The 24,841-nt window shown below is 34.7% G+C and overlaps 1 protein-coding gene across 8 annotated transcripts in view; it reads right to left on the bottom strand.

The window, feature by feature from the left end:
* CEP290 (centrosomal protein 290) overlaps positions 1-24,841 on the bottom strand; it is a 55,437-nt gene that overhangs the window by 24,075 nt on the left and 6,521 nt on the right. For 7 of the 8 annotated variants that reach the window (XM_027654227.1, XM_027654176.1, XM_027654189.1 and 4 more), the window contains 19 exons: positions 24,476-24,565; positions 24,277-24,399; positions 22,190-22,313; positions 21,492-21,664; positions 20,963-21,125; positions 20,239-20,339; positions 20,059-20,146; positions 19,468-19,580; positions 17,872-17,956; positions 16,596-16,738; positions 15,851-16,015; positions 14,730-14,879; positions 13,695-13,810; positions 10,328-10,430; positions 7,452-7,682; positions 6,022-6,195; positions 4,536-4,647; positions 3,519-3,724; positions 510-661 (listed from right to left, as the gene is read on the bottom strand). In XM_027654227.1, the coding sequence (XP_027510028.1) occupies positions 510-661; positions 3,519-3,724; positions 4,536-4,647; positions 6,022-6,195; positions 7,452-7,682; positions 10,328-10,430; positions 13,695-13,810; positions 14,730-14,879; positions 15,851-16,015; positions 16,596-16,738; positions 17,872-17,956; positions 19,468-19,580; positions 20,059-20,146; positions 20,239-20,339; positions 20,963-21,125; positions 21,492-21,664; positions 22,190-22,313; positions 24,277-24,399; positions 24,476-24,565 (2,612 nt within the window). The remainder of the gene's footprint in view (positions 1-509; positions 662-3,518; positions 3,725-4,535; positions 4,648-6,021; positions 6,196-7,451; positions 7,683-10,327; positions 10,431-13,694; positions 13,811-14,729; positions 14,880-15,850; positions 16,016-16,595; positions 16,739-17,871; positions 17,957-19,467; positions 19,581-20,058; positions 20,147-20,238; positions 20,340-20,962; positions 21,126-21,491; positions 21,665-22,189; positions 22,314-24,276; positions 24,400-24,475; positions 24,566-24,841) is intronic. The other variant, XM_027654213.1, reaches the window with a different exon arrangement.

Genomic DNA, 24,841 nt, shown 5'->3' with positions numbered 1-24,841 from the left:
TTATATTAATTACTCAAAGACAAATGTCCATATCAACATATCATTTCAATTTATGCAAAGTTAATCTCTTTTAAGTAAATGACAAACCTCCCTCCTGCTGCAGTTTAACCTTCAATGTATTTATGCATCTTTGGAAGTAAGAACTGCTTTCCAATTAGTCTTATGAGATTTTCATACATATAAGGGAGGTTGTGGTACAGAAACAAAATAAACCTCAATTAATTAGTTTAAAAGGCCTACTATAAGTATCTAATTGCACACTTACCCTTGTCTATCTAGGTCAGCACTTAATTTTTCAAATTAAAATGAAACAAATTGCTTTCTTTATAGTTAGGAATTAAATGCTTCATTTTCAATACTATATTTGGCATATACAAATGTCAAAAAAAACAGGCATTGAAAATTATGTTAGTAATACATAAGTAGTGTATTCCATAAGATCAATATAGCCTAAATTTTTGCATGCTTCCAAACATACTGTATTCCAAATTTGTTACTTCAACACTTACTTTGACACTTCAATCTTGAGCTCCATCTCGCGCTTCTCTAGGTCCATGATTTGTCGTCGATCTGCATCACTTACTGCCTTACTTACACTCTTTGACAGTTCATCTCTTAATTCCTGTTCCACTTTCTGTGCCTCAAGATTGATTTTAGTGAGCTTAAAAAAATCAAAACGAGAAACAAACAGAATGGTATCCTAAGCACACAACTACTCTAAACTCTGCAAAGAAAAAGCAGTGCCAACAGCATTTTTTCTTTAACAGTCATTATAATACACTGTTCAGCTGAGTTGAGGTTGTGTTCAAAACTCGGTTTTGTTTTCTCTCTGCTTAAACATCTTTTTGTTTGCAGTGTTGCTAACACATAGGAACAGAAACACAGGTTGGTGCAGAAAAGGATGTTAAAGCAAACACAATTTTTATTAGTGAATTTTCTTAAAACCATTACTGAAACAACTTGCTCTTAACTAAAATAATAAATAAAAAAATAAAAAAATACTATAAGCACTTCAGGAAATTGAGAGTCTTACTTATATATTTATTTACTACTTAGTATATTGGGATTGGTAACACAAAGACAGGTTATAAGTGCCAAGACTCTTTCTAAAAAGAATTTTCTTTATTAAGTGATATTCTTTCAAGTAGCCTGATTTTTCAAGTTAATTATTAAATACTGAGTAATCAATGCTTCAATTCAAACCAAAGAGCATTAAGATGGATAATCTGAAAAGGATCAGACAACACAGAGAAGTCTCAGGATTTAATTTAGTACATACAGTTGTGGCACATTAATCTGATACCACTTAATAAAATAATTGATTTCCTAAACAAATTAAAAAAAAGTGTGGGGTTTCTTATTATCTGCACTTTGCATATGTGAGACAGTACTATCTGAATAACAGTCACATTGAAGTAGATTTATGAGTTAAAAAGATGTATAGTAGACTTCTAGTTATCAGTTCTTAAACTGGTATAATTTAAAACTTTCATTAATTACCGCAGCACAATCATGTTACCCGTCTCAAAAAAAAAGGAATTATACCAGATTAGGAGGCACTGGCAACACAAGTATATGAAACAGAAAATGTATGTCCTGGAGCTACAGAAATGAGACGAAAAGGGATGCAGAGGTACTAATAAGAAAAAATTGTGGTATTAGGAGTTCATCAACTCATAATGAAGGAAGACCAGCAGACCTTAAATGTACCACAGGACAAATAACATATGTGAAAAAGTAAAATGGGACACTAGGGAGCGTCACCTGAAGTGTTTATTAAGGAAACAAAAGAAGTCATCCCATCAGAAAAGCTTTAAAAATGCTGCTGCTGAATAGCTTTATACACTTTCAGTTGCTCCATCACCCAGATTAATTTAAAGCAAAACAGCGTAACAACACCACTAAAACAACAGAGAAATGGGGAGTCACATAACTGCAATCTAAAATAGCTTGGTTAAACTCTAGCAAACGACAAGGGGGGGAACGAATACAATCTATCAGCATTCAGAGAATCACAGAATATGCTGAGTTGGAAGGAAACCACAAAGATCATCAAGTCCAGCTCCTAGCCGTGCACAGGACCATCCCCAAGAGTCACACCCTGTACCTGAGAGTATCATCTTGAACTCTGTCAGGCTTGGTGCTGTGACCACTTCCCTGGAGAGCCTGTTCCAGTGCCCAACCACCCTCTGCGTGAAGAACCTTTTTCTAATATCCAACTTAAACCTTCCCTGACACAACTTCAGGCCATTCCCTTGGGTCCTGTCACTGGTCACCACAGAGAAGAGATCAGTGCCTGCCCCTCTTCCTCCCCTCACGAGGAAGTTGTAGACTAAAATGAGGTCTCCCCTCAGTCTCCTCTTCTCTTCACTGGCTGAACAGACCACGTGATCTCAGCCGATCCTCATATGGCTTCCCCTCAAGGCCCTTCATCATCTTCATTGCCCTCTTTTGGAGACTCTCTGAGAACTTAATATCTTTCTTATGGTGACCAAAACTGCACACAATATTCAAGGTGAGGCCACACCAGTGCAGAGCAGAGCAGGACAATCCCCTCCCTCGACCAGCTGGTGATGTTTTGCCTGGTGCCCTCCAAGACACGGTTGGCCCTCCTGGCTGCCAGGGCACTGCTGACTCATCTTCAACTTGCCATTGACCAGGACCCCCAAGGTCCCTTTCCACAGCACTGCTTTTCAGCATCTCATTCCCCAGTTTGTACAAACATCTAGGGTTGCCCCGTCCCAGTGCAGAATCTGGCACTTTTCTTTGTTCAACTTCCTATTGTTGGTGATTGCCTGGTCCTCTAATTTGTCAAGATCTCTCTGCCAACATATTTATTCTTCCCTTGCATTTAAATTATAGACCCATAATAGCACAAGGACAACTCCCATAAATACATTTAGACTAGAAATTATAAAAAAGTCTCACACTATTAAAAAATGAATTTATATAAAGAAATTAAACTATGAATAGTGCAGACCAAAAACCTAACAAGATTAAAATTGATAGGACAGGAACACTAAGGATCATCAGCTTCAATAGCACATGACTTCTATTCCCGTACTATAGACAATGTTTGGCATGGTACAGGGGACATAGCCACTCTGTACCAGAAACATAACACTATTATCTGCACAAAGGATGCAACATTCTACCTTTTTTTTGAATAATTGGTAAATTATAAGGAAAAATTAGTAGAAAAGAGATCATATGCATTAGACAAAAGAAATTAACAGGTCAAGAACAGACATTTTTCTAGCAGTCTGCTGATAAAAATATAAACTGTTAAGATGCTCATAATATGTTTTATAGATATTAACTAATGTTTAAAATGAACTATTGACAAATTAATTAGTTATATTTTTACCAGTGTCTTGTGCATGTGAAATTGCAGCTATATTTTGAATCATAAGTTTATTTGCCAGTCCTGATACAAAATAGATTAATGCTTTTTGAAAAGCTAAAATATACGCTCTTAAAATGTATCAAATTATGTTGCTAAATCTCAACAAATTTACCTCAGCAAATTTTGTTTCCAATTCAAAATTACGTTCTTCTACTTGCTTTACAGTATTCCTCAAATGCTCATACATTCGTTGTGAATGTTCTGCTCTCTGTCTTTCATTTAGTTCCTTCATTTCCAACATTGTGATTTTCTTAGAAATGGACAAAATCTCGCTGTTGGTTATTGCTTTTGTGGCCTTGTCCATGGAACTGTCATCCCCTACAAGAAAAAATATTTAAATTAGGGAATACAGAAACTGATTCAACTATGAGAATTATTTCCACTACAAAACTGAACATGAGCTTTGCTTTATCTGTGTCAGATAAACTTCATCAAAACACCTGTATTATTTTTTTTAAACTGGAGGCATGGTTATCTTGCCTTATTACATGCTTGAAAAGTATCTAATTTGAATTAAATACTACTATCAATTATAAATGCATATATCTGCAACCATGGTTATTGAAACTGATAACTACTTTCAATCTAGCCTTTCACTTTATCCTTAATTCAGCTGGTAAATCTTCAGGAAATTTAATTTAAAAAAAGGAAAATTAACAGATGTGAATGAGTTCTTCTTGAATAATGGGAATGTAAGCTATACAAACAAGCCCCAGCTATCAAAAAAAAATGCTTTGTTACAGAGTATCCAAACAAGAAAAAGAAATCACTTTCTTGATGACCTCTGAACTACTATGACTGACAATCAAGTTAGAACATATTATGAAAAAAATTCAGGTCATGTTGCTTTAAAAGCTTTCAGACCCAGTAACCCAAGAAAAGCCAAAGTGAAAGAGTTTCCAGAGGAAAATGCCAAACTTGGTTTTAGTCAAATTGATAAGTAAAATGTAACATACAAACAAAAAAATTCACCAAAAAAATTAAGACCGTTACCAAAAGATATATAATAGTTTTTATTTTTTATTTTGGTTATTTTAAGATACATCAATTTTAAAACATTTTCAAATATTTCTTTTATACAGGATACACCATTTGCTTTTTAATGTTGCAATATAACTTTCATACTCACCCAGTTTAGTCATCTGTTCCCAAGCCTGTTCCACAGTGTGAAGTTTCTCTTTTGTGATCTCCAGTTCTTTATTCAATGAATTTATCTGTGCTTTCAAGGATTCATTCTCATGCTGTGTAATAGAAAAGTTTCAGCATAACTGCAAACTATTGTAGCAGATTTCATGTGTAGTATCTATGAAATCTTTCAGATTAACAGATGCTACCTATGTACAACCCATAACCTACATATATGGCAACAAAGAGCAACAGAAGAGCATGTTTCCTCCTAAGTGTAAAACTGTTAGTCTTTGCTGTGTTCTATCTTACTGCCAACTATAATACTATGAACAGTTATTACCAGTGACTGGGATTCCTACAGTGTCTAGAATTAGATGAAGAAATCTTTGTTTGTCATACTAAGCACCTCATTATTAGTTCGGAAAAAAGAAGTACTTCTGGAGGATATTTCATCCCACACACAATACTTCATCTTGCACATAAATATATATTTGAGACGTATCATATGCCTCTTTTAGGCATCTAATACGATGCCAAACATTAGTTTTGTAAATGTTCCTTCATTCCTCCAAACAGAAACACAGATTTCTACATTAACCAGTAAAACAAATCAAATACTTCTTGTTAATTTTCAATCTTTAGTTTTTTAAATACTTTTTTAGTTGATAAATGATTCTCTAGCTCTACAAAATTGCTGAAATGGGCAACACAAGTTTTCATACACACAAAATTCCACAACATAGACAAGGAATCATTCATTCATTACCACCCATTAAAAGTGGGAGGTAGTAACACATCTTTGAAGCCAACTTCACAATTCACAAAAAGAAACTTCTACTTCAGAATAAAAGTTCAAAGAAGAAGTTAAATATTTAAAGTCCCTACAACATTTTGCAAGCATATTGTGAGCAATCCTTGGTGATTTTTTTCTATAGAGGTCAAATTCCAAAGCTTTACTCATTTTTGGAACTGAACATTTCATTCTTGTGAAAGTTGGGAATTAGTAAAAGCACATACTTTGAGAGAAAGCTTTGAAAGTGTTTACATTCATTCTACTTTCCTTATGATCTCCAAAACTCAAGATGATAGCAAATACTCCTTCTGCCAGCCAGGTTTTAGTAATCAAAGAACTAAAAATAATTTCTGAGGGAACATACCTAAAGTTTAATTTAAAAAGCAAGCAAACAAAAAACCAAAGAACCAAAACAATTAAACAAAATGCTTTTATGTCTGCCCATTGTAATAAAATCTGGAACTCTGTGTATGCTTGTCAGTGCACTGAAGAATACCAGGATAGCAAATTAAATTCAATAGTAACAGTCGGACTGGTTCAAACATCTCATACTCACTATGAAACTGTTCTAACCAGCAGTTTTAGTGCTGGGACTTCTGTTCTATCTTCCTCTTAAGTGAGAAAAAAAACCAAAGCAAGATGAACATATAAGAAGTTTCTTCCACTTGGGGTTCAAATGTAACACAAACATTACCTCCATGTGTTCCATGTTTGTTGTCCGTTGGACGAGCAAATTATCTTTTTGTAACATATCTCTGTATTTAGCAGTTAAAGCATTGTACTGCTTATTAGCCACTTCTAGCTCAGACAATGGCACACTACCATCCAGTACTTTTTGCAGAGCAGCAATCTTAAAGCTGGCCATTTCCTATGAAAATAATGAACAGTGGGTTAATAAAATGGATCAGCTACATCTTTAAATATAAAATTACTCCACATAAAAAGAATACTACTTAATATAATGCTTTAGACATGGGTTTATTTTCCTAAATTACCTTTCCTTTTTAAAAATTGCCTGCAATAAACATTGACAAAATTTCTCTGGTATTCCTAGAGCGACCTGCGAGGCCAAAGAATAAGATTTGATTTCATATGACACTTTCAACAAAAATAACTTTTTGAAGCAACTGCAGAAGGGGAAAACCAACAAGTTTCATATGATGATCATAGCATCATAGAATGCTTTGGGTTGGAAGGAACCTTAAAGATCATCTCATTGCAATCCCTCTGCCTTAGGCAGGGACACCTTCCACTTGACCAGGTTGTTCAGAGTCCCATCTAACCTGGTCTTGAACACTTCTAGGGATGAAGCATCCACAACTCTTCCAGGCAACCTGTTCCAGTGCCTCACTATCCTCACTGTAACAAATTTCTTCCTAATATCTAATCTAAACCTGCCCTCTTTCAGTTTGAAGCCATTCCTCTTTGTGCCATCACTGCACGCTCTTGTAAACAGTCTCTCTCCATCTCTTGTAGGCTCCCTTCAGGTACTGGAAGGTCGTAATTAGGTCACCCTGAAGCTTTCTTCTTTTCCAGGCTGAATCCTAATTCTCTCAGCTTTTCCTCATAGGAGAGGTACTCCATCCCTCTAATCAACTTAGCGGCCCTTCTCTGGACTCGCTTCAGCAGGTTGATGTCCTTCCTGTGCTGGGGACCCCAGAGCTGCACACAGCACTCAAGGTGGGGGTCTCATCAGAGCAGACTAGAGGGACAGAATCCTCTCCCTTGACCTGCTGGCCACACTTTTTGTTTCTATGCAGCCCAGGACATGATTGGCTTTCTGGGCTGCAAGTGCACATTGCTGGGTCATGTCCAGCCTCTTATCCACCAGCACCCCAAAATCCTTGTCAGGGCTGCTCCCAATCTGTTCATCCCCCAGCCTGTATTGAGATGTGGGGTTTCCCTGACCCAGATGCAGCACTTTGCACTTGGTCTTGTTAAACTGCATGGATTCCCATGGGCCAACTTCTCGAATCTGTCTGGGTCACAATGTTTTTATAACAGCATCTAGGAAGCTTTTGGGTAATGCACTCAAGAAACTAGTGCTAACTCCATTTAAAAACAATGGATTTATTCCTAAATTGTAAAAATAAAAATGTGTGTTATTACTACTATTAACCATACCTTGAATCGTTGCAAGTTTCCAATCTTCCCTATAACTGCAGTCTCCATATGTGTTATTTCACCCTTTAGTTTCTCATTTTCTTTTCTAAGATGGCGTTCCATTTCAAGCAAAGTTGTACACTGCCTTGTAAGTGATTTTTCATTAACTCTTAAAACAGTTATTTTTCTATTATTTTCTGCAAGTATTTTTTTTGTTTCATCAGGATCCAGCTGAAGGGCATCGAGTAGATTCTGTAACACATTTTTTAAAAAGAACCTTGAACAGAAATACGGTAAAACACAACTCCATATACAAGCTTGCTTGTATATTTTTTAATCTAGGTGGAAAAATTTCATTAATTTGTCTGAAATAATTTCTTTTTGCTAATAAAACATATGTACACTCAACACATGCATAAGCATATAACATTCTATCAAAAGAAAAAATTGAATCTCCAAAACTATTAATTTCTGAGGAACAGAAGCTAAATACATTTGACTGACTAAATAAAATTTTAGTTAATGCTGATATTTTCAAAACTTAGAAAAAGAATAGTTCTCTGCATTTACCGTCATCTGTCTTCCCCTTTTTACTAGAATCAAAATAAATGTATTGGGGAAATTTTCTAAACAAAATAGAAGTCCTGTGGTTCCAAACACTAATAATGTCCTACTTTGAAGACCAAACCCAAAAAATTTGCAAAGTAAACACAGGATCCCTCTTACAGAAACGTGTGCGCGGGCACACGTGTTTGTATACGTGTATAAATCTAAGGAGGGGCAGTGGTGGGGAGAGGAAAATATGGTAACTTAGGTCACAGGTGCCATGTGTGCTTTAGCTTTGCTGTTGCACACATCAGCTGGCCAAGGAGACGGGTAGTAGAAACTGGAGCTGTAAATTCCCAGATTGCTATGAGCTTAATAAACAAGAATGAACAGGTAGCTAGAAAAAAAATCCAGAGTCCTGGAAGTCTGACACTTTTCCAATCAAGAAGCCTATTTTTCTTAAGTTTTCATAAGCAAGCATCACACTATCACTGATCACTCACAGTGAAGTAATTTCAGAGAATGTTTAATCTGAAAATGTTAAACTAATTCTAAACAAAATTACACACTAACAAAAAATAATGCTAAATAGTAGTATTTATTACTTATGTTTGGATAGATATGTCTCTGGAAATAAAAGCTATTAGGAAATGGTAATTTCTTAAAAGATCTCAGCAATATTTTTATAGCACTGCTAACATCATTAAACTCCATTAAATTTTAAAATCATTTAAAAAACAAATGTCAGAAATATCTTAATTCTGCTACAGTCTCTTCCTGAGACTCCAGAAATGCAGAACGAGATACTGAACTAATTAAGTAAGATGGTATGAGCTCTCTTTGCTCTCTTTCTCTCTCTCTCATTTTTTAGACATACAATAGAAACATCTGTAAAACAATTCCAATTTCCTGGAAATATATTTAGAATTAAGTGCCTCAGGAAACAACTATTTTGATAATCAGTCACAGTCATGAACAGGATTATAAGCAGGACCACATACCACTACAGTTATCCCTCGGCAGAAGAAAATTGTTAGAACTCAGCTGTTTAAACCTTCACAGTTACTTTCAGCATCTTGTGAAATCCTTGCCCTGTGTCTGCTTCTCTAAAAGGAGGTGTGTGGCCAGTATATCTTTGGTTATATTTTGCAATGTTTGGTACCCAAAGACACCTGTAACCATCTGAAACTGCACTATGTCTGTGATTAGACACATGCATCAATTCCAGGAACTTTTAAGTACCACCAATATTTTTCAGATTTCTAAATGCAAGACTGAATTTGGACTTGGTGGAAGTAAATCAAAACAGAAAGATGAATTCTGGTTCCTGTTCTTCTGGAACAGATTCACATACATTAACAATTATATATAAATAAGATGCAATTCAAAGTAATAATCTTAATTCTTAGTACAAATTATTGTGCTTTTCAACAAGTTGTTTGCACTGCTCCTCCTCGCAGTCAAACAGCCTGGGTAACAACTGCTGTTAAGAGAGCAGTGTGAGTGTTAACAGAGATTGCCTGAGAAGGCATCTGTTCAAAACTGATAATCCTAAAGAAGATCACCATGAACTAGACTGAACAGTAACCGTAAAATTAGAGATTTGAAATAAAGAAGTAGTCAGTTTGAAAATTAGTATAAATGCAGCATAAAAACTTTTAACAGCAGGGGCAGAGAGGGTTAGAATGCAGCACTCATAACCCAGTTCAACTTCAGAAGTTTCCCCATGCCTGCATCTCGTCCGCAGATGTGAGTGCTTCCTCCCTGCTGGACACCACCCCTCAGCACTCCAGCTAAGGTCTGGAAGTAATAAGTGCAACAATTAGGGGCCCACACCTCGGGTGTGTGATGTGACCTCTTGGGGTGATTTCTCACAAGTGCATGGATCACGCTGCAGAAAGGCGAACAGGCACACGTAACACCGGAGCGGCCCCACATATGCTCAGCACCCTGGAGCACACACAGGAGGTGTGTGTACACAGGGAACCTGTGCTCTCAGGAAAAAGTGTGTGTCCTGGTAACCTGAAGAGGCCAGGTGGATGTGTGGGATGAGAAATATTAGGGGTTAATTCCTGATTGGTGCTTAGAGATTTCCAGGTCTATAGTAAGATTTTATATGTGTGTTAATATTGTGATTTACCGTTGTACTGTTGACGCTGATTCTGAATGTAATAGTTCAGATAGCTAGCTATTTACATTCCACTAGTAAATCAGTAAACCTCCTGATTTGATTCGAATTGAGTCATTTTTCCCTGCAGCATTTTCCCCATGTAAAAATTTATAATTTTGTATTAAAACCTGTTCTATGTTCTAAAATCTTTTTGAAAAATAAAAGCAACAGAATTACTTACAGAATATGCCTTTATTTTTGTCGCATCCTGTTCTTTTTGCTCTTCTAGTTTTTTCATTTCCTCTTTAATATCTTCTGATTCTTTCTGCCAGCTTTCCTTTTGACTAAAACAGTAATGCATTTTCATTAATTATGATGAAAAACTTCATGATTTTTTAAACTGTAACTTTAACAGCAACCCTGAAATATCGCAAACCAAAGTACTTACTTTGAGCAATAATGTAATTTGAAAAAAAATTATAAATTGTAGATGGATTACTGAAAAACTATCTTCTCTGTTTATGCTGCAGCTGGTTTAGTGATGAAAATAATTCTTCAGTGTCTTACTTCTTCTTCAAATGTGCATTATAATGCAGAGATAGAGATGCCTTACTTTCCTTCTTTTTTGCCTACAAATCTTTCCATCTATCATATTCATTTTATTTCAGATGCATAAAGGACATAACTTCCCACTATACGTTTTGCTATTTCAATGAAAAACAGCTTCGCTTTGGCCCAAACTACTCTCCTCTATCCATTTTTATTTATTTATTTGGAAACAAAACAGACTATGAACTGTTCATACAAATCTAATAAACAAGTTTCTGTAGACCGTATGGTATAATTTATGCTAGTTAAAAAAAATAATCGAGGGTATTTCAGAAGTAGTATTTTCTCTTTAAAGAAGATATCTTAGTTTTTTCCATAATAGAAAAAAATGGAGGACAAGAAACGAAAATTCTCTCAAAGTGACTCTACGGGATACCAAGTCAAAGAATCTCATCCTGTAACTTCAATCTGTAACAGTTTTAGAGAAGTAGCCTCAAATCATCATCTTATCCCTGTCATTGGAGATATCTAATCTAGGAGTAAAGGAGGCAGTGTAAAGCTATACCTTTAATGCCTTGAACAGAGATAACGTTGTCTGGGAATCTTAACTGATTCAATGAACAAAAAAAATCTCTAAAAGATTAAACACCCTTATTCCAAAAGCCATCCAGTGACTGTTATATTCCAATCCAAAGTCACAGTAGACTCAACTGTTTGTTAATTGAAAAATCTAAATCACCATTTTCATCCTTGTGCTCCTAACAGATGAAAATCCTTTTTTTTTTGGATGTTGAGAAGAATTTTATAGAATTTAGATTCACTGAAGCATATAAAGGAACTAACAGTATGAAAGAAAACTAACCACGAAGTCCTGACAACCTAAAATTTTCAGAGATCTCTGACTGTATTTGGATAGCAGGTATTTTTCTTTCACCCTCAGAAAAACTGTTAAAACCCACACTTGAAAGCAAAAGAAAATGAGACTGAAAAGTCCACCATACCAGGTTCTAATAAAATGCAAGATATCAGATGCAGAAAGCAAAATGAAATCCTCATGATAAAAGATGCAACATCAGAAGAGTTCAGCAAAAATAGTTTTGTAGTTTTCTGAATCTTTACAAGACTAAAGAAAAGAGAAAGGGAACAGAACAAAGGTCTCTATGTAACCTCTGTTGACCTCACCAAGGCTTTCGATACTGTGAGCAGGAAAGGTCTGTGGCAGATTTTGGAACGTTTAGGTTGTCCCCCCAACTTCCTCAAAATGATCATCTCACTCCATGAGGATCAACACGGCCAAGTCAGATATGGCAATGCACTTTCTGAGCCCTTTCTAATAACTTATGGAGTGAAACAAGGCTGTGTTCTCACACCAACCCTATTCACAGTCTTTTGCAGCATGATGCTCCAAAGGGCCATGGCAGACCTCGAGGATCAGGACGGTATCTACATTTGATACCGTACTGATGGAAGCCTTTTCAACCTAAGGCGACTGAAGGCCCACACTAAGACTTCAAACCATCTTGTCCAGGAGCTGCTTTATACTGATGACACCGCCCTTGTTGCCCACACAGAAGCAGCTCTGCAGCGTTTAACATCCTGCTTCGCAGACACTGATGGCGTTAACAGCAGGTCTATTAGCTCCCAGGATGGAGATATCGACTGGGAAAAGTTTCGAGTGTATCCTTGATGATAAGGAAGTCAGTACGCAGCCCTAATGGAGAAAACAAAGGCAGGCTATAAAGTTGGTAGGCCTAGGACGTGGGAACTGCAATAAGGCCTTGAGCTTTACCAAATGTATCGCCCATAGAACTTAGCCAATGAAAACACTGTTGCTTGCTTACCTAAAATAAGGATACTGCTTGCTGCTAGCAAGGGGTATAAAAAAGCAGATGAGAAAAAAAAAAAAAGAAGACATCTTTCCAGCACATAACTGACTCCTTGTATCCTTATCGGCCATCACGACTCTACACTGACAGACACTGCTGAGCTCTTTGGGCTGGAAGTCAGTTTAAAGAAGACAGAAGTTCTCTATCAACCTGCACCTCAGGAAGTCTTCCATCATCCCCATATCACCATTGGCCAATCAGTGCTCAAATCAGTCCAGCAGTTTAATTACCTAGGTAGCCTCATCTCCTTGGATGGTAAGACTGATGGAGAGATAGACAACAGGTTAGCAAAGGCATGTAGTGCCTTCGGAAAGCTTCATAAAAGAGTTTGGCGAAATAAACACTTGAAGAAAAGTACAAAGATCAATGTTTACAGAGCCATAGTGCTGTCTACTCTCTTATACAGATCTGAATAGTGGGTCATCTACTGCCACCACCTGTGTCTCCTAGAACGCTTACATCAACTCTGTCTCCACACAATCCTAAACATCCACTGGTCAGATTGTGTGACTAATATGTCTGTTCTAGAACAATCAGCAGTCACAAGTATTGAGGCCATGTTGCTGACAACACAGCTGCACTGGGCAGGACACATCTCAAGGATGAAGGACCACTGCCTCCCTAAGATCATGCTTTACAGTGAACTTGCCACCGGCTGCTGCAAGAGAGGAGCCCCAAAGAGAAGATACAAGGACTCCCTGAAACAACATTTCAGCCTTGGCCATATTGATCAACATAACTGGTCTACTCTGGCCTCCAATCGGGAGACCTGGAGACACACCATCTATAACACTGTTGATGCTTTTGAGAAAGCACGCAGGATCACTCTCGAGGAGAAAAGGCAACGCAGAAAGAATCGTGCCTTGTAGAATATACCACCTAAGGAGTCTTTCTGCTGTGCCTTTTGCAACCAGTCGTGCCTATCTCGTATTGGCCTTTTTAGCCACCAGCAGGCTTGTAACAAACGTGGGTAGAGCCCTTCCCAAATCTTCATTTACGAAGCCCAGCCATGATGATGACAAGACTAAAGAAAATATATGGAGTCCATATCCAAGAGCAGCAGCATTTATTACTTTAACCAAAGAACTACTTCAACAGAGTGGAAAATCTTATTTCAAAATTGTTAATTATTTAGATAATTGAGCTTTCATAATTCAGAAGAGAGAACAATACCTTTGATATTCTTTATACAACAAGCCTTGTTGATGACGAATTACTGCAAATTTTCGCTTATAGTCCTCTACTGCATCTTCTAACTGTTTAAGTAATTTTTCTTTGTTTTCCAATTCCTATTGATTTACAAGTAAAAAAAAAATAAATTATTAATATAGGTTTTAAACATGAAATTATTAACTTAATCAAAATGACATTCCTTTGTGCTTTCATGATAGATGCTTCTGTCATGAACCATGTGAACTCAAGATATAAAATGTGTATTTTCTTTAGAAGTAACAGATAAAAAAAGTACCATGAGCTTTGGTATTCCTATTAACAGGTGTGAAATAGTGCACAACTGCACTGTGGGTTACAGCTCTCGAAGTTCAAAACACCCTGACCTGTTGCTAGCCCACAAAGAATACTAACTGAACGTCTAACGGGAAAATGACATTTTTTCTCATGTTCCCAAATATTCTTCTACTTTATGAGCATATAGAGTCGAAAAAATATTCTCTACTGAAAAAAAGTGATCAGAAACAGCAAAAAAAAAGGAAAATTTAATAATAATAGAAAAGTAACTTCTTTTTACTTCTACTCCAAATGACTCAAATCTTCATTACAAGGTACCTGTCTGCTATGCTTCCCATGGAAATCACTGGCTTCTGTTTCAGTGAATTTATGCCTCTTTTTACAGTTGTTGCTTTGACAAATAATGGAATGAAAATTCATATGGCAAATTAATAGAGACCTTTGCTCTATAGGGAGAGCAGAAGTAGAAGGAAGAGTGCAAATATTTAGATCAAAATTCAGATTTAAACCAAAAAATCTGATTTGCTGTCAAATATTTAATTAACTATTATCTTTCAGGTTTACAGCACAACAAATACATACAGCTTTGAAATAACAGAATAGCCCAAAGAGTTTACTGGATGTTAGAACACCAAAATAATTTTGGAGAGTTCTTTCATGTCCATACATGACATGGTGCTAAATTTTGGAGAAATTAGCTACATTATAAATATTCTTGATATCAAGGAATATATGAGTTACCTGTATAAGACGTATTAAATATTCATTCAGAGAATTAATTGTATTAACACTTGAAGGAACCATTCCTTCTGGAAGATTCACTGTTTGCAAGACAATATTGGGACCTTCTGACTGATGCAGTAAGCAAATTTCATTTTTCAGTTGTGTAATCTAAACAAAGGATACAAAAACATAAAGGAGCTCTTGCTATTCAATTAATAAAATGGAAAATATATTGCTTCCCTGTGCTACATCAGTTGTTATAAGCAACCTAATTCACTTCCACTTATACTCTAAAGCATTCTAAAACTCCTAAAATAGCCTTTTGAAAATGCTGTGATTCCATAAATCATTAAATGCATAATATGTTTACCCAAATTTATCAAATTACTCCAGCAATCAGGGCAACTAAAAATATCACCACAGTTTTATTCAAAATTGTATAAAACACAGTGCATTTCTACTCCTTTAATAAGATTAAGTTTTGGAAATAATTATTGCAGTGGTTATTTGACAGCTTATTCTAAACAAATCTTTGCCTTTTTATTTAACTTAAAAGCTCTCTTGTTCTCTAAAAGTACATAAAACACTATTCTACAGTATTAGATTCTGGTAAATCTTTTTGCATCACCAAAGCTGTTATAAAAGGCAAATTTAAATCTGGCTTCTTTTAAGATAATATTCCATTCCTTATTCCTTCCCTGGAAGAAGCATTCCGCAGAATGAATTGTACAACTTAAAACAAGATACAGGATTTTAAAGAATGATTCATCATTTCAAACACTTAATCTCTGTTACTTATTTATAAATAACAAATGCAAGACTCCTGTCTTTTTTAAAGAAATAGATGTGTGAGCTTTCTGGGCACAGTTCTCCCCTAAAAGAGAGGCATGCGTGGTGCTTAACATGATAGAATACTTCAAAGATAAAGTAACATTAAGAAGAGCAAGATCTGAACTTAAAATTGATGAATTGATAGCTCCAATACATAAATTTCAGTAAGATTTGTACAAATCTACTGTACAAATCTTGTACACCATTTACATAAGCTAAATTCAATATCTTATAGATTGTGTGGTTCTAAATTATCAGAGCAGACACTTTTGAAGTACAATACAAATAATATAATATAAAATATTTACCTTTTCATTTGCATTTGCCAGTTGATTAGACAAACTTGTTGCCTCCTTCTGAGTCTCTTTTAGCTCCTGTCTTAATTCCTCATTTCGTCCTGTAAGCTGGTCAACCTGAGCTTTCAAGTGCACGCTAGCATCAAAGATTCCCTCTGAATTCTTTGACTCCATTGCCTAATGCAGTAAACATTTAATTAATAGAACAGAGAAAAAGTGAAGAAAAGCTTTAATGTTTTCATAATAAACTGGAGCCATCAAGTTTAGACTACATGAAATTAGAAAAAAGAATGACATTTAAACATTCTAAAATCTACTTATCAGTTTCCTGATTGTATATTTGCCATATACTGTGACTTAAATGGTTAAACTTTTCTGTAAAAAACATAATTTTTGGAAAGATGTTTGAATAAAGAATTTTTAAAAAACATTTCCTGAAAGTCCCATAGTGATAAAAGACATGCAAATGAACTTTTACCTAAGTTTTATCACAGGCACAATAAATTTGACATCAGATAGCTTTATACTATCCAGCTGAAGTTAGGACTTTTTTTTTAAATTTTATTGGCAATTTCTCCTTTATATTTTTAATTTACACTGTTAAAGAGGAATCACACACTCTACTCTTACTTGCAACTATGAAAGTATATACACAAGGAAACTACTATTAAATTATACAATAACCCAATAACTGAGGAGGAAAAGAATACCCTGTAAATTTTATAAAGCTAAATAATACTTTAGAAAGCAAACTTACATGAACTAAACGATCCAGACTAGGGATTATTAAGGCTGTTTCTCCTCCCTTCATACTAGAATCCTTCTGCATTTCCTTGACAGCCTGCAATATTTCTTTCATTCCTTGTTCTAGTTGCTTATTCTCTTCTGATAACTCTTTTACTGTATTAAAAGTTGTAAATGCGTTTAAAAGCATGGGAAAAATGAGTTAAGGTTTCCTAGGACACTTCATTATGATACTTGTTGATTTGATAAATTAAAATAATGTTCATAGTATACATACATAGACATAACCAATTAGGAAATTAAAAGCAGAGCTGCTAGGAATATCTAGACAGTATATTTTACTGGTGAAATACTAACACAAAAATAATTAAATACTTCATGGGAACACAATTGAATTTATTGAACTTTCCAGTCTTCGATGTTTCCTTCCACCTTTTAAACTTCTTTAGTAGCCTATCAGACTTTCACAAATCCAGAAACATGGCTATCTTGGAAATGTTTGGGTGTAACAATGGAGTATATAGGAATTGCCTGAATTCCTTCTGCAGACTGACAAAAACAAGCATTTAAATGATGTGGCTATCAAAGACACTCAAGAAATACAAACCAGTAGTTTCTCAATGGAATTCCAGTTTCTAGCACAGAGCAAGAAGTCTGAAAACTTGAATTAAACCAAATAAACCTTCCAGGACATTCTCTGCATCCAAACAATATGTCTAAATGTCCTGAAGACCAGGAGTGAACTGTAAAATCTGTTTCACAAAGTCTATTTCGAAAAGTCAAAAAGAACATTAAGAATTCACATTTTCTGGGAAGAAATTAAGATTCTTGTCCGGAGAAATTTGCATTATTTTTATTTCTGAGTTTGTAAGTAGTACACTTCAGCTAACATACATATAGTAAGTAAGCAGTAACTTGGTTTAATTCCCCAACATTGTCTGTGAGCCAGGAAAGCTCTACAATGACAAAGGTAAATTCTGGGATTATTCACAGACTTAAAATCCTTTTAAGAACTCAGTCAAGAAGGAAAAACATGAGACAGTCCATTTTAACGAATTTAGTATGATTAAAGTATGTGGTCGTGTACTATCACTAATTCAGCAACACTATATATGTATACACACACACACACACACACACACACACACACACAGATATACATTAACTTAAACATTTTTTTAAAAGCCAGAAATCTATGGTCAAAATTATAGAACCAGAACAACTAAAGAAGCAAACTATCTTCAGGTACCTGATAATATTCCCTAGTTTTAAACCAGGTTGCAACTTACATTTAGATTGAAATTTGGCTATTACCGTCCTGTTCTTCTCCAAATCTCTCTCTCTCTCATTTAATTCAGTTGCAAGATATTCATTCTAAAAAAACCAACCAAATACTCAAAAATTGCAATTTAGGAATTTTACTATTAGAATTTTCATTAAGACTGTGGTTAAATAAGAATAAAAGCTTGAAAATATTATTAATCCATATATGCTCTATAGTGAAATTACACAGTACGTGAACCGAAATTAGGTGCTATATAAAAAACAACAATCAAAGAAATAGGCTCATCTTCACAGCAATAAAATTCATAGGAAAAAATTATTTAAACCATAAATAAACTTTACATAAAATATTTATCCTTTTTAATTGTTTGTTGGTTTTTTTTTTTTTACAAGCCTGTGGTACCTGCACTGCCTGGTTTCTGCAATTCTTTGTAACTGTTTAGCCAACAAATCTCAGGATATCTGTTCCTTCTTAAAAAACCCAGCTATAAGTTATTAGTATAGGATTCTACATCCATTTACACATATATATGTGAAAAGAAAGTACTTCCAAAATATAAAAAAAAAAACCCAACACTTTTTTTCTGCTGAAAATGCAATTAGTAGGTATTATTAATTTCATGGTTTGGCTGATGCTATTTTAAAAGAAACCACATCAGCAAAGCATAGTACTACAGCATGGAAAACCTGTACAGCTGAAAAAAGTCTGATGTGTAGAGATATATACTTTCAGTGATCAGTCACACAGTTCAACAGCCTCAACAGAAACGGCATCAGTCCCAAAACATTTTGTGAAAGATAGGAAAGACCTTCTGCTTAATTTATGCATTGAAAATAGGTTTCCTCATCACATTATTAGATGGTTTCTCTCAGACCAAAAATACACAGAATCTAATTTTAGCAATTTAATATTTTAGTTCCAGACTTTTTCAAATTTGGAGTATGCATTCATGAAAGTTAGCCAGTCCACATATGAATTTCTTGCCTGAAATGGCAACAGAAATGGATTCACTGGAAGAATGACACACGGTCTATCCCCATATAACACTCTCTGGTCATAGGGAAACATGTATTCTTGGGTCATGTAGAAGTTGGAATAGCAGTATGATACAGACCAAAAGTCTGTGAGACTATATAATTTGTAGCTCTGGTGATATGAAAATACTAAGAGCTTCAGAATTACACTTGTGATTAATTAGTTGCCACTCTATCACATGTTTTGCACCTAAATGAACAGAAAAAGTATTTCTAATTTTTTCCAAGTGATCTAAATTCTCATGTATGCCAGAAGTTCTTCTAGGTAGATTTCCCACTGCCTTACTGTTTTCAGCTATATTTTTCTCTGACTTCAGCTGGGGCTACTCTATCTGCAAGTCTGTTTCACACTTCACTTCACATGAGCTGCTAGGCTGTATTCACAAAAAATATACAATATTCACTAGTCTTCTAAAAATAATACAAATTATTCATTTTTGGATTTTTAAAAGCGGTTAATAAAGGCAGCTTAATAAATACTTGAACAGATATTTACAAAATAGGATTTTTTTAATTTTTGAAAGAGAAATGCAATAAATGTTCATGAACCTGCTTTATGGACCTACCTTTGCTTTTAGTTCAGCAATGTCATGTGTGGTCAAGAAATCCAACTTCCTCTTATTCATTCCCTTCTCTTCAGTAAAGCTATCAGTCATCTGCATATCATCAGCATCCAATCCTAATTGCATGTAGATGTACAAGCAATAAGTTATTATGAAAATTTAACTGGTCTCCAAGCAAAGGAATATATTCCATTTATTATATCTGAGTTCTAGTTTTCTATCTGCAAAGTAAGAAGCTGTAAACCTTTCCATCTGAACGTATTACGTTACCCTGAGTGGCACAGAATTGAAATTTTAGGATTTTTGAAACACATATGTTAAGTACGTTACTGGAAATTTTGTGGAGATCATCCTGCATCCAAGAACTGCAAGGCAATGACACAAGTCTCAGTGATACATTACAAGTCATCACAATTCAAGAAGATACTGGGCTGTAAGACTACGAAATCTAAAACCACTCACCTCTTCCTACAGATTCAATGAAATGCATTTAGCCTTTTAATTTAAACAAAAAAGTAAATATAAAATATATAAAAACATTAATAAGTAGATAGCATGTTTTTGAAAGGACAATTTATAATAAAAACATCCTACCTATTGTTGCAACTCTTCTTCCTTTCTCTTGAGCCAACTTACGAATTTGTTTTTTCAGTTCAATCCTTTCCTCTTCTAGTCTTTCAATCTGCATATTATTATTCACAGATTAGCATCCCACTTTGTTCAAATGCATTTTTATTACGTAGTTCTTATGCAAAAAAAAGATTTATCACTTACCTCTTGCAAAAGAATTTGGTTTTCAGCTCTATATTGCTGCTGCTTCAGCGCTTTGCTGTTTCTGAATTCACTTAAATCAATTACTGTCTTTGGGTCAAGACCTAAAACACAGTATGTTATGTACAGTTATTCATTATGGAGAAACATTAATGTTAGTTAATGCAGTTAATTTAAATAAGAATATAATTAGACAAGTAGAATTAAAAAATAATTTGTTGATAGTTGAACATAAACTATAAAAATATGTAACTATCTAGAAAATATATGCACATATACTCCATGTAATAACGACAGAAAAAAGCTTAATTTTACTTCAGTTACACAGAACCCAAAATGCAATAAAATGTCACCTAAAATTAACTTTATTTACATTTAAATTATTCTATTTAAAAATAAGTCTGTCTGAAGTTTTGTCTGTGTTTTTCCATCTAGCATTACAACTTCAGTACGTTACGGTTTCCAAACACCATACAATGAAGTTTATTAAGCAGTGTGTGGTCAAAGAGGAATCAAAACCAAAATATAGTAGAGAACCTACTATCTTCAGTCAAAGAAACCTGTAAGCCACATTTATTCATGCAGTTTGTCCTAATTAAAACTACTTGCAAATATTAGCAGAATATACCAAATTATTTCCAGTGACTTGGTATAATAAAATCTATTATTAAATCTTATTTCAATTCTTGCAAAACAAATAATTGAAAATGTACTGGATGCAGCATACCTAAGCGCTCTCTGAGTTCTTCATTTTCATCAAGAAAGTCATTTATTTTAAGTTCAAGTTTATTGACTTCCTTAATTAATGATTCAATCTCATGTTCTCGTATTTTGACTTGCTTTTTTAAATCTTTGATCTCAGCAACAGCTTCTTCCAAACCATATATTCCCTGCAAAAACCCCAAATGGGAAGTAAAAACAAAACAACCAACAGAAGACTTCTAAAATAAATCATGAAACTTTCTTTCTTCATTACACAGACAAGAAAAAATATTTTTCAACCTGTACCACTCTTCTGCACTATGCTTATTGAAAAAAGTTACTGAATAAAAAGCAGATCCTACAAATCTGTCTTCGACTACAGAGGAGTCTGCACATTTTAAGTGAGCCCTCTTACTATGTGATTCTTTGAAGAATCATATCTTGAGTGTTCAATTGCTGTTCAATGGACAAAAAGGGAAGGGAAGCTTTGGGAAGGGAAGCACAAAATGATCTCCTAAAAATATAATTAAATACCCTGTCCACTCTGAGTTTACCAGTTCATAGTCTCTCATTCGTTTCAAAGTCTCAACAAGCTCTTTGTCCTTTTCTCTAGCATCTGCTTCTGCTAATTCTGCTGATTTCTCAGCCTCCATAGTTCTCTCTTCCAGTCTTTTTAACTTTTCTTGCATATCCTCACTATGATTCTGCTGAGCAAGAGATGAGTGACCTGGAAAGAAAATTTTTGGTATGTTTACAATTCAACTAGGAATTCTATCTGCCATTAAGCAAGACAAAAACACTTCAGAAAACATTAAAAAGGACATCTTCATTTTCTGCTCTTTTTAATTAGAGAATTACAAGAGACTACATATGAGAGGCTGGTTTTGTTTCCTCTCATTAGTCCTTCAAACAATATTTATCATAAGTGCACATAAGGGACATCAGAATTTATTTTGAATTGCATGCTATTACTTATTTTCAATTCCTGACGGAGCTGAGATCTTATATGTTATGCTCTAACTTTTACAGACCAGGTATAGTTTTATTACCCACAAAACCCACTGACGTAGTGTGGATAACTTCTCCATGAAAGTTTAATAACAGAAAATTAAGAAAAAAAATTAAAGACTAAAATTACTTAAATACTGTAATTATTTTTTTTCCTGTATTTCTTGAGAATAAAGAATGCACAATAAATTTGTGGTTTCTTATTTTCCTTTCCATAGACATTAATATAAAATAGTCATGTTACCTTTATCTTTTTGGAGATCATTTTTTAATTTCTCAATAACTAATGCATTTTTTTCCATTTCTTTGGTATACTGTTCAACTTGCTCAGTAAGCAACCTTATCTGAGCATCCCGCTCTTGCACACCCTACACATGAAAAACCAGAAACTCCATTAAAGGATCCTTCTTTACTGAGATGCAAACTACCAATAGAGAACACCACACAGTAAATGAACAAATTACATGTAGCTAATACAAAGCAATTTGTAGAACATCAAATATACTATACTTACAACAGAGAGTTCAGATATTATCTAGAAGTTTGGTATATAAACGCAAAGCAGGAAAAATAAAAGAAAAAGTAAAAATAAAACAATCAAACACAGAGAAAAAAAAGCACTGTAGAATAACAATTTTAAATGGAAACAGTACTTTCAGATTTTGTCAATGTTAGATGAAAAGTTTCAGATGATACATGTTCCTTCCTGCTTCCTCGCAAACAACTGCCTTTGGGAACTGAGAGATACAAGTTCAAGCTTATGAGGACTAACGATCAACCATACATGACACCTGAATTGCAGACAGCCTGTCAGCAAGTAATTTAACTTTTAAACATTCACCACACGTTGTTTCGCATGCATGTACATTATTAAGTACATACAGACTGTGAAAGCGACTTCTATTCATACTACACTATTTCTGTGCTTGTACGTGAACTTTAGAAACAACATAGAAAGCTTACTGTTCTTTTCTGTCGTGAATAAAAAAAGTGGAGAACGATAAAAAAGAGACTTGAAAAAAGTTACAGGCAGTAATAATAATGAAAATGTAAAAATCTCAAGATTGTTGTCCTTTTTTTATACTAAGAAAATTGAAAGCTTTCTTAGAGGACAAATAACCACATTTCAATCCAAAGGTACAGAGTTTAGCAAAGTGGTAAGGAGCTAAACACAGTCTTTTAGAATATAAACATACATTGAATGATAGCAAGCTCAGTTCATTTGAGTAAAAACACAGAGCAGTGCCTTGATTTAATTTTTAAGTGTCTGCTTATAAAACATGCTTATTTCCACAAAACAGTTCAGAATGTCATGCTAATGATCGTCACCCAAAAAAGCAACCTCTACAACCATCTAGTCAGCTAAAACCAAACTCTACAACTGCTTATCCAGGTTACTTTCAGCTGCCTTCCTCTTCTGATCATCTAAGGCTGATTCGTAATTTACGCTTCTTTCTCTTGAGAAGCTATCTTTGGAAGACTGAATAAATATATCTCACCACATCGTTCAGTCTACAAGAACCCAAAATGTAACACGAATGTCATTAGACATTTTTTTAAAAAACTTGAAGCAAGGAAGGAAATTATCCTGAAATCATAGGGTGTGCTATCTATCCATAATTAATATTACAAGGTTCCTAATGGGCCACATTATTTTGGGGTTTTATATGGTTTTCAAGACAGTGAGGACTTTCAGAATCACAAAGAACTATGTAATTTTGCATGAATGTGAGAGATATTTATATTCAGCTAGCTCTATCATAGACTGAACGACAGATTCAATAGTATGCATCAGATCACAGTATCACACAATACTCTGAGTTGGAAGGAACCCACAAGGATCATCGAGTCCAACTCTTAAGTAAATGGCCCATACACATCAAGCCCACAACTTAGGTGTTATTAGCACCATGTTCTAATCAACTGAGCTAATCTCAGGATGTGAGACAAATGAACACAGAAAATTAAGCAATAGGGAAGACTCTTCCTTAACTAGCAAATTTAGGACAGAAACTAAGCTGTCTTTTAGAAACATTACATCACACTTAAAAAAGATAAATATGAAAGTAACAGAAGCAACTACCAAGAGTTCAGTTCATACCTACATACATGCAGTTCATTCATACATACATACATACAGAGAACTTTCCTCTGTACATTGCCTATTAAGCTAACTCTGCAGTGGAATGAATTGACCTGTCTCATAATTCTCAAACACAAATAATGCATATTTTGATATTTGCAAACTATGAAAGACTAAATATATATTTGATATTTGCATGTTTAGCGAGTGGTGATTTCTATGTGTGCAATTTCTCACATGGACTGTACCTGCTGAAGGGCCAGTATGCTGTTTCTGTCAACATCAAGTTGAACCATTTTCATTTTCTCTTCTAAGTTAAACAACATTTGCTGATACTCTAGGATTTCATCATCTTTTGAAGCTAAGATTTTCTGAAAAGAAGATAAAATACCATCAGAACCCCTGAATTAATTCCTAAAAATCATAAAGAAAAGTATTAAAAAATACCTTCCATTCTTCAACTTTTTCATTTACAGCCGCCATGAGTGGATCATCTTCCTCATTCTTTGCTTTCAGCTGGTCTGAAAGGTCCTGAACCTAGATGTGACATTTGGGTAAACATTGTATCACCGAAATGTTTGGGTTTAACCACTGTATGTGTACAAATGCACTACATCGAGCACAAAAAATTTAACAGATTAGCATTACAGCAGCAAGGGAATGACTCTTAAGAACAGAATATGACTAACATTTTGTAAAAAAATTTTTGTGATCTTTTGTGTTTTAAAATCTGCATCAGACTCAAGGATCACACTACTTTTAAAAAGCATTATTTCAGAGGAGTGGGTGTTTTTAACTGGATGCATTGACTGT

The sequence above is a fragment of the Corapipo altera genome, unplaced genomic scaffold (assembly GCF_003945725.1).
Source record: "Corapipo altera isolate COAL_440 unplaced genomic scaffold, ASM394572v1 1, whole genome shotgun sequence".
Taxonomy (NCBI): domain Eukaryota; kingdom Metazoa; phylum Chordata; class Aves; order Passeriformes; family Pipridae; genus Corapipo; species Corapipo altera.
The sequence above is the reverse complement of the archived record's forward strand: the minus strand, read 5'-3'. Positions and strand labels throughout refer to the sequence as shown.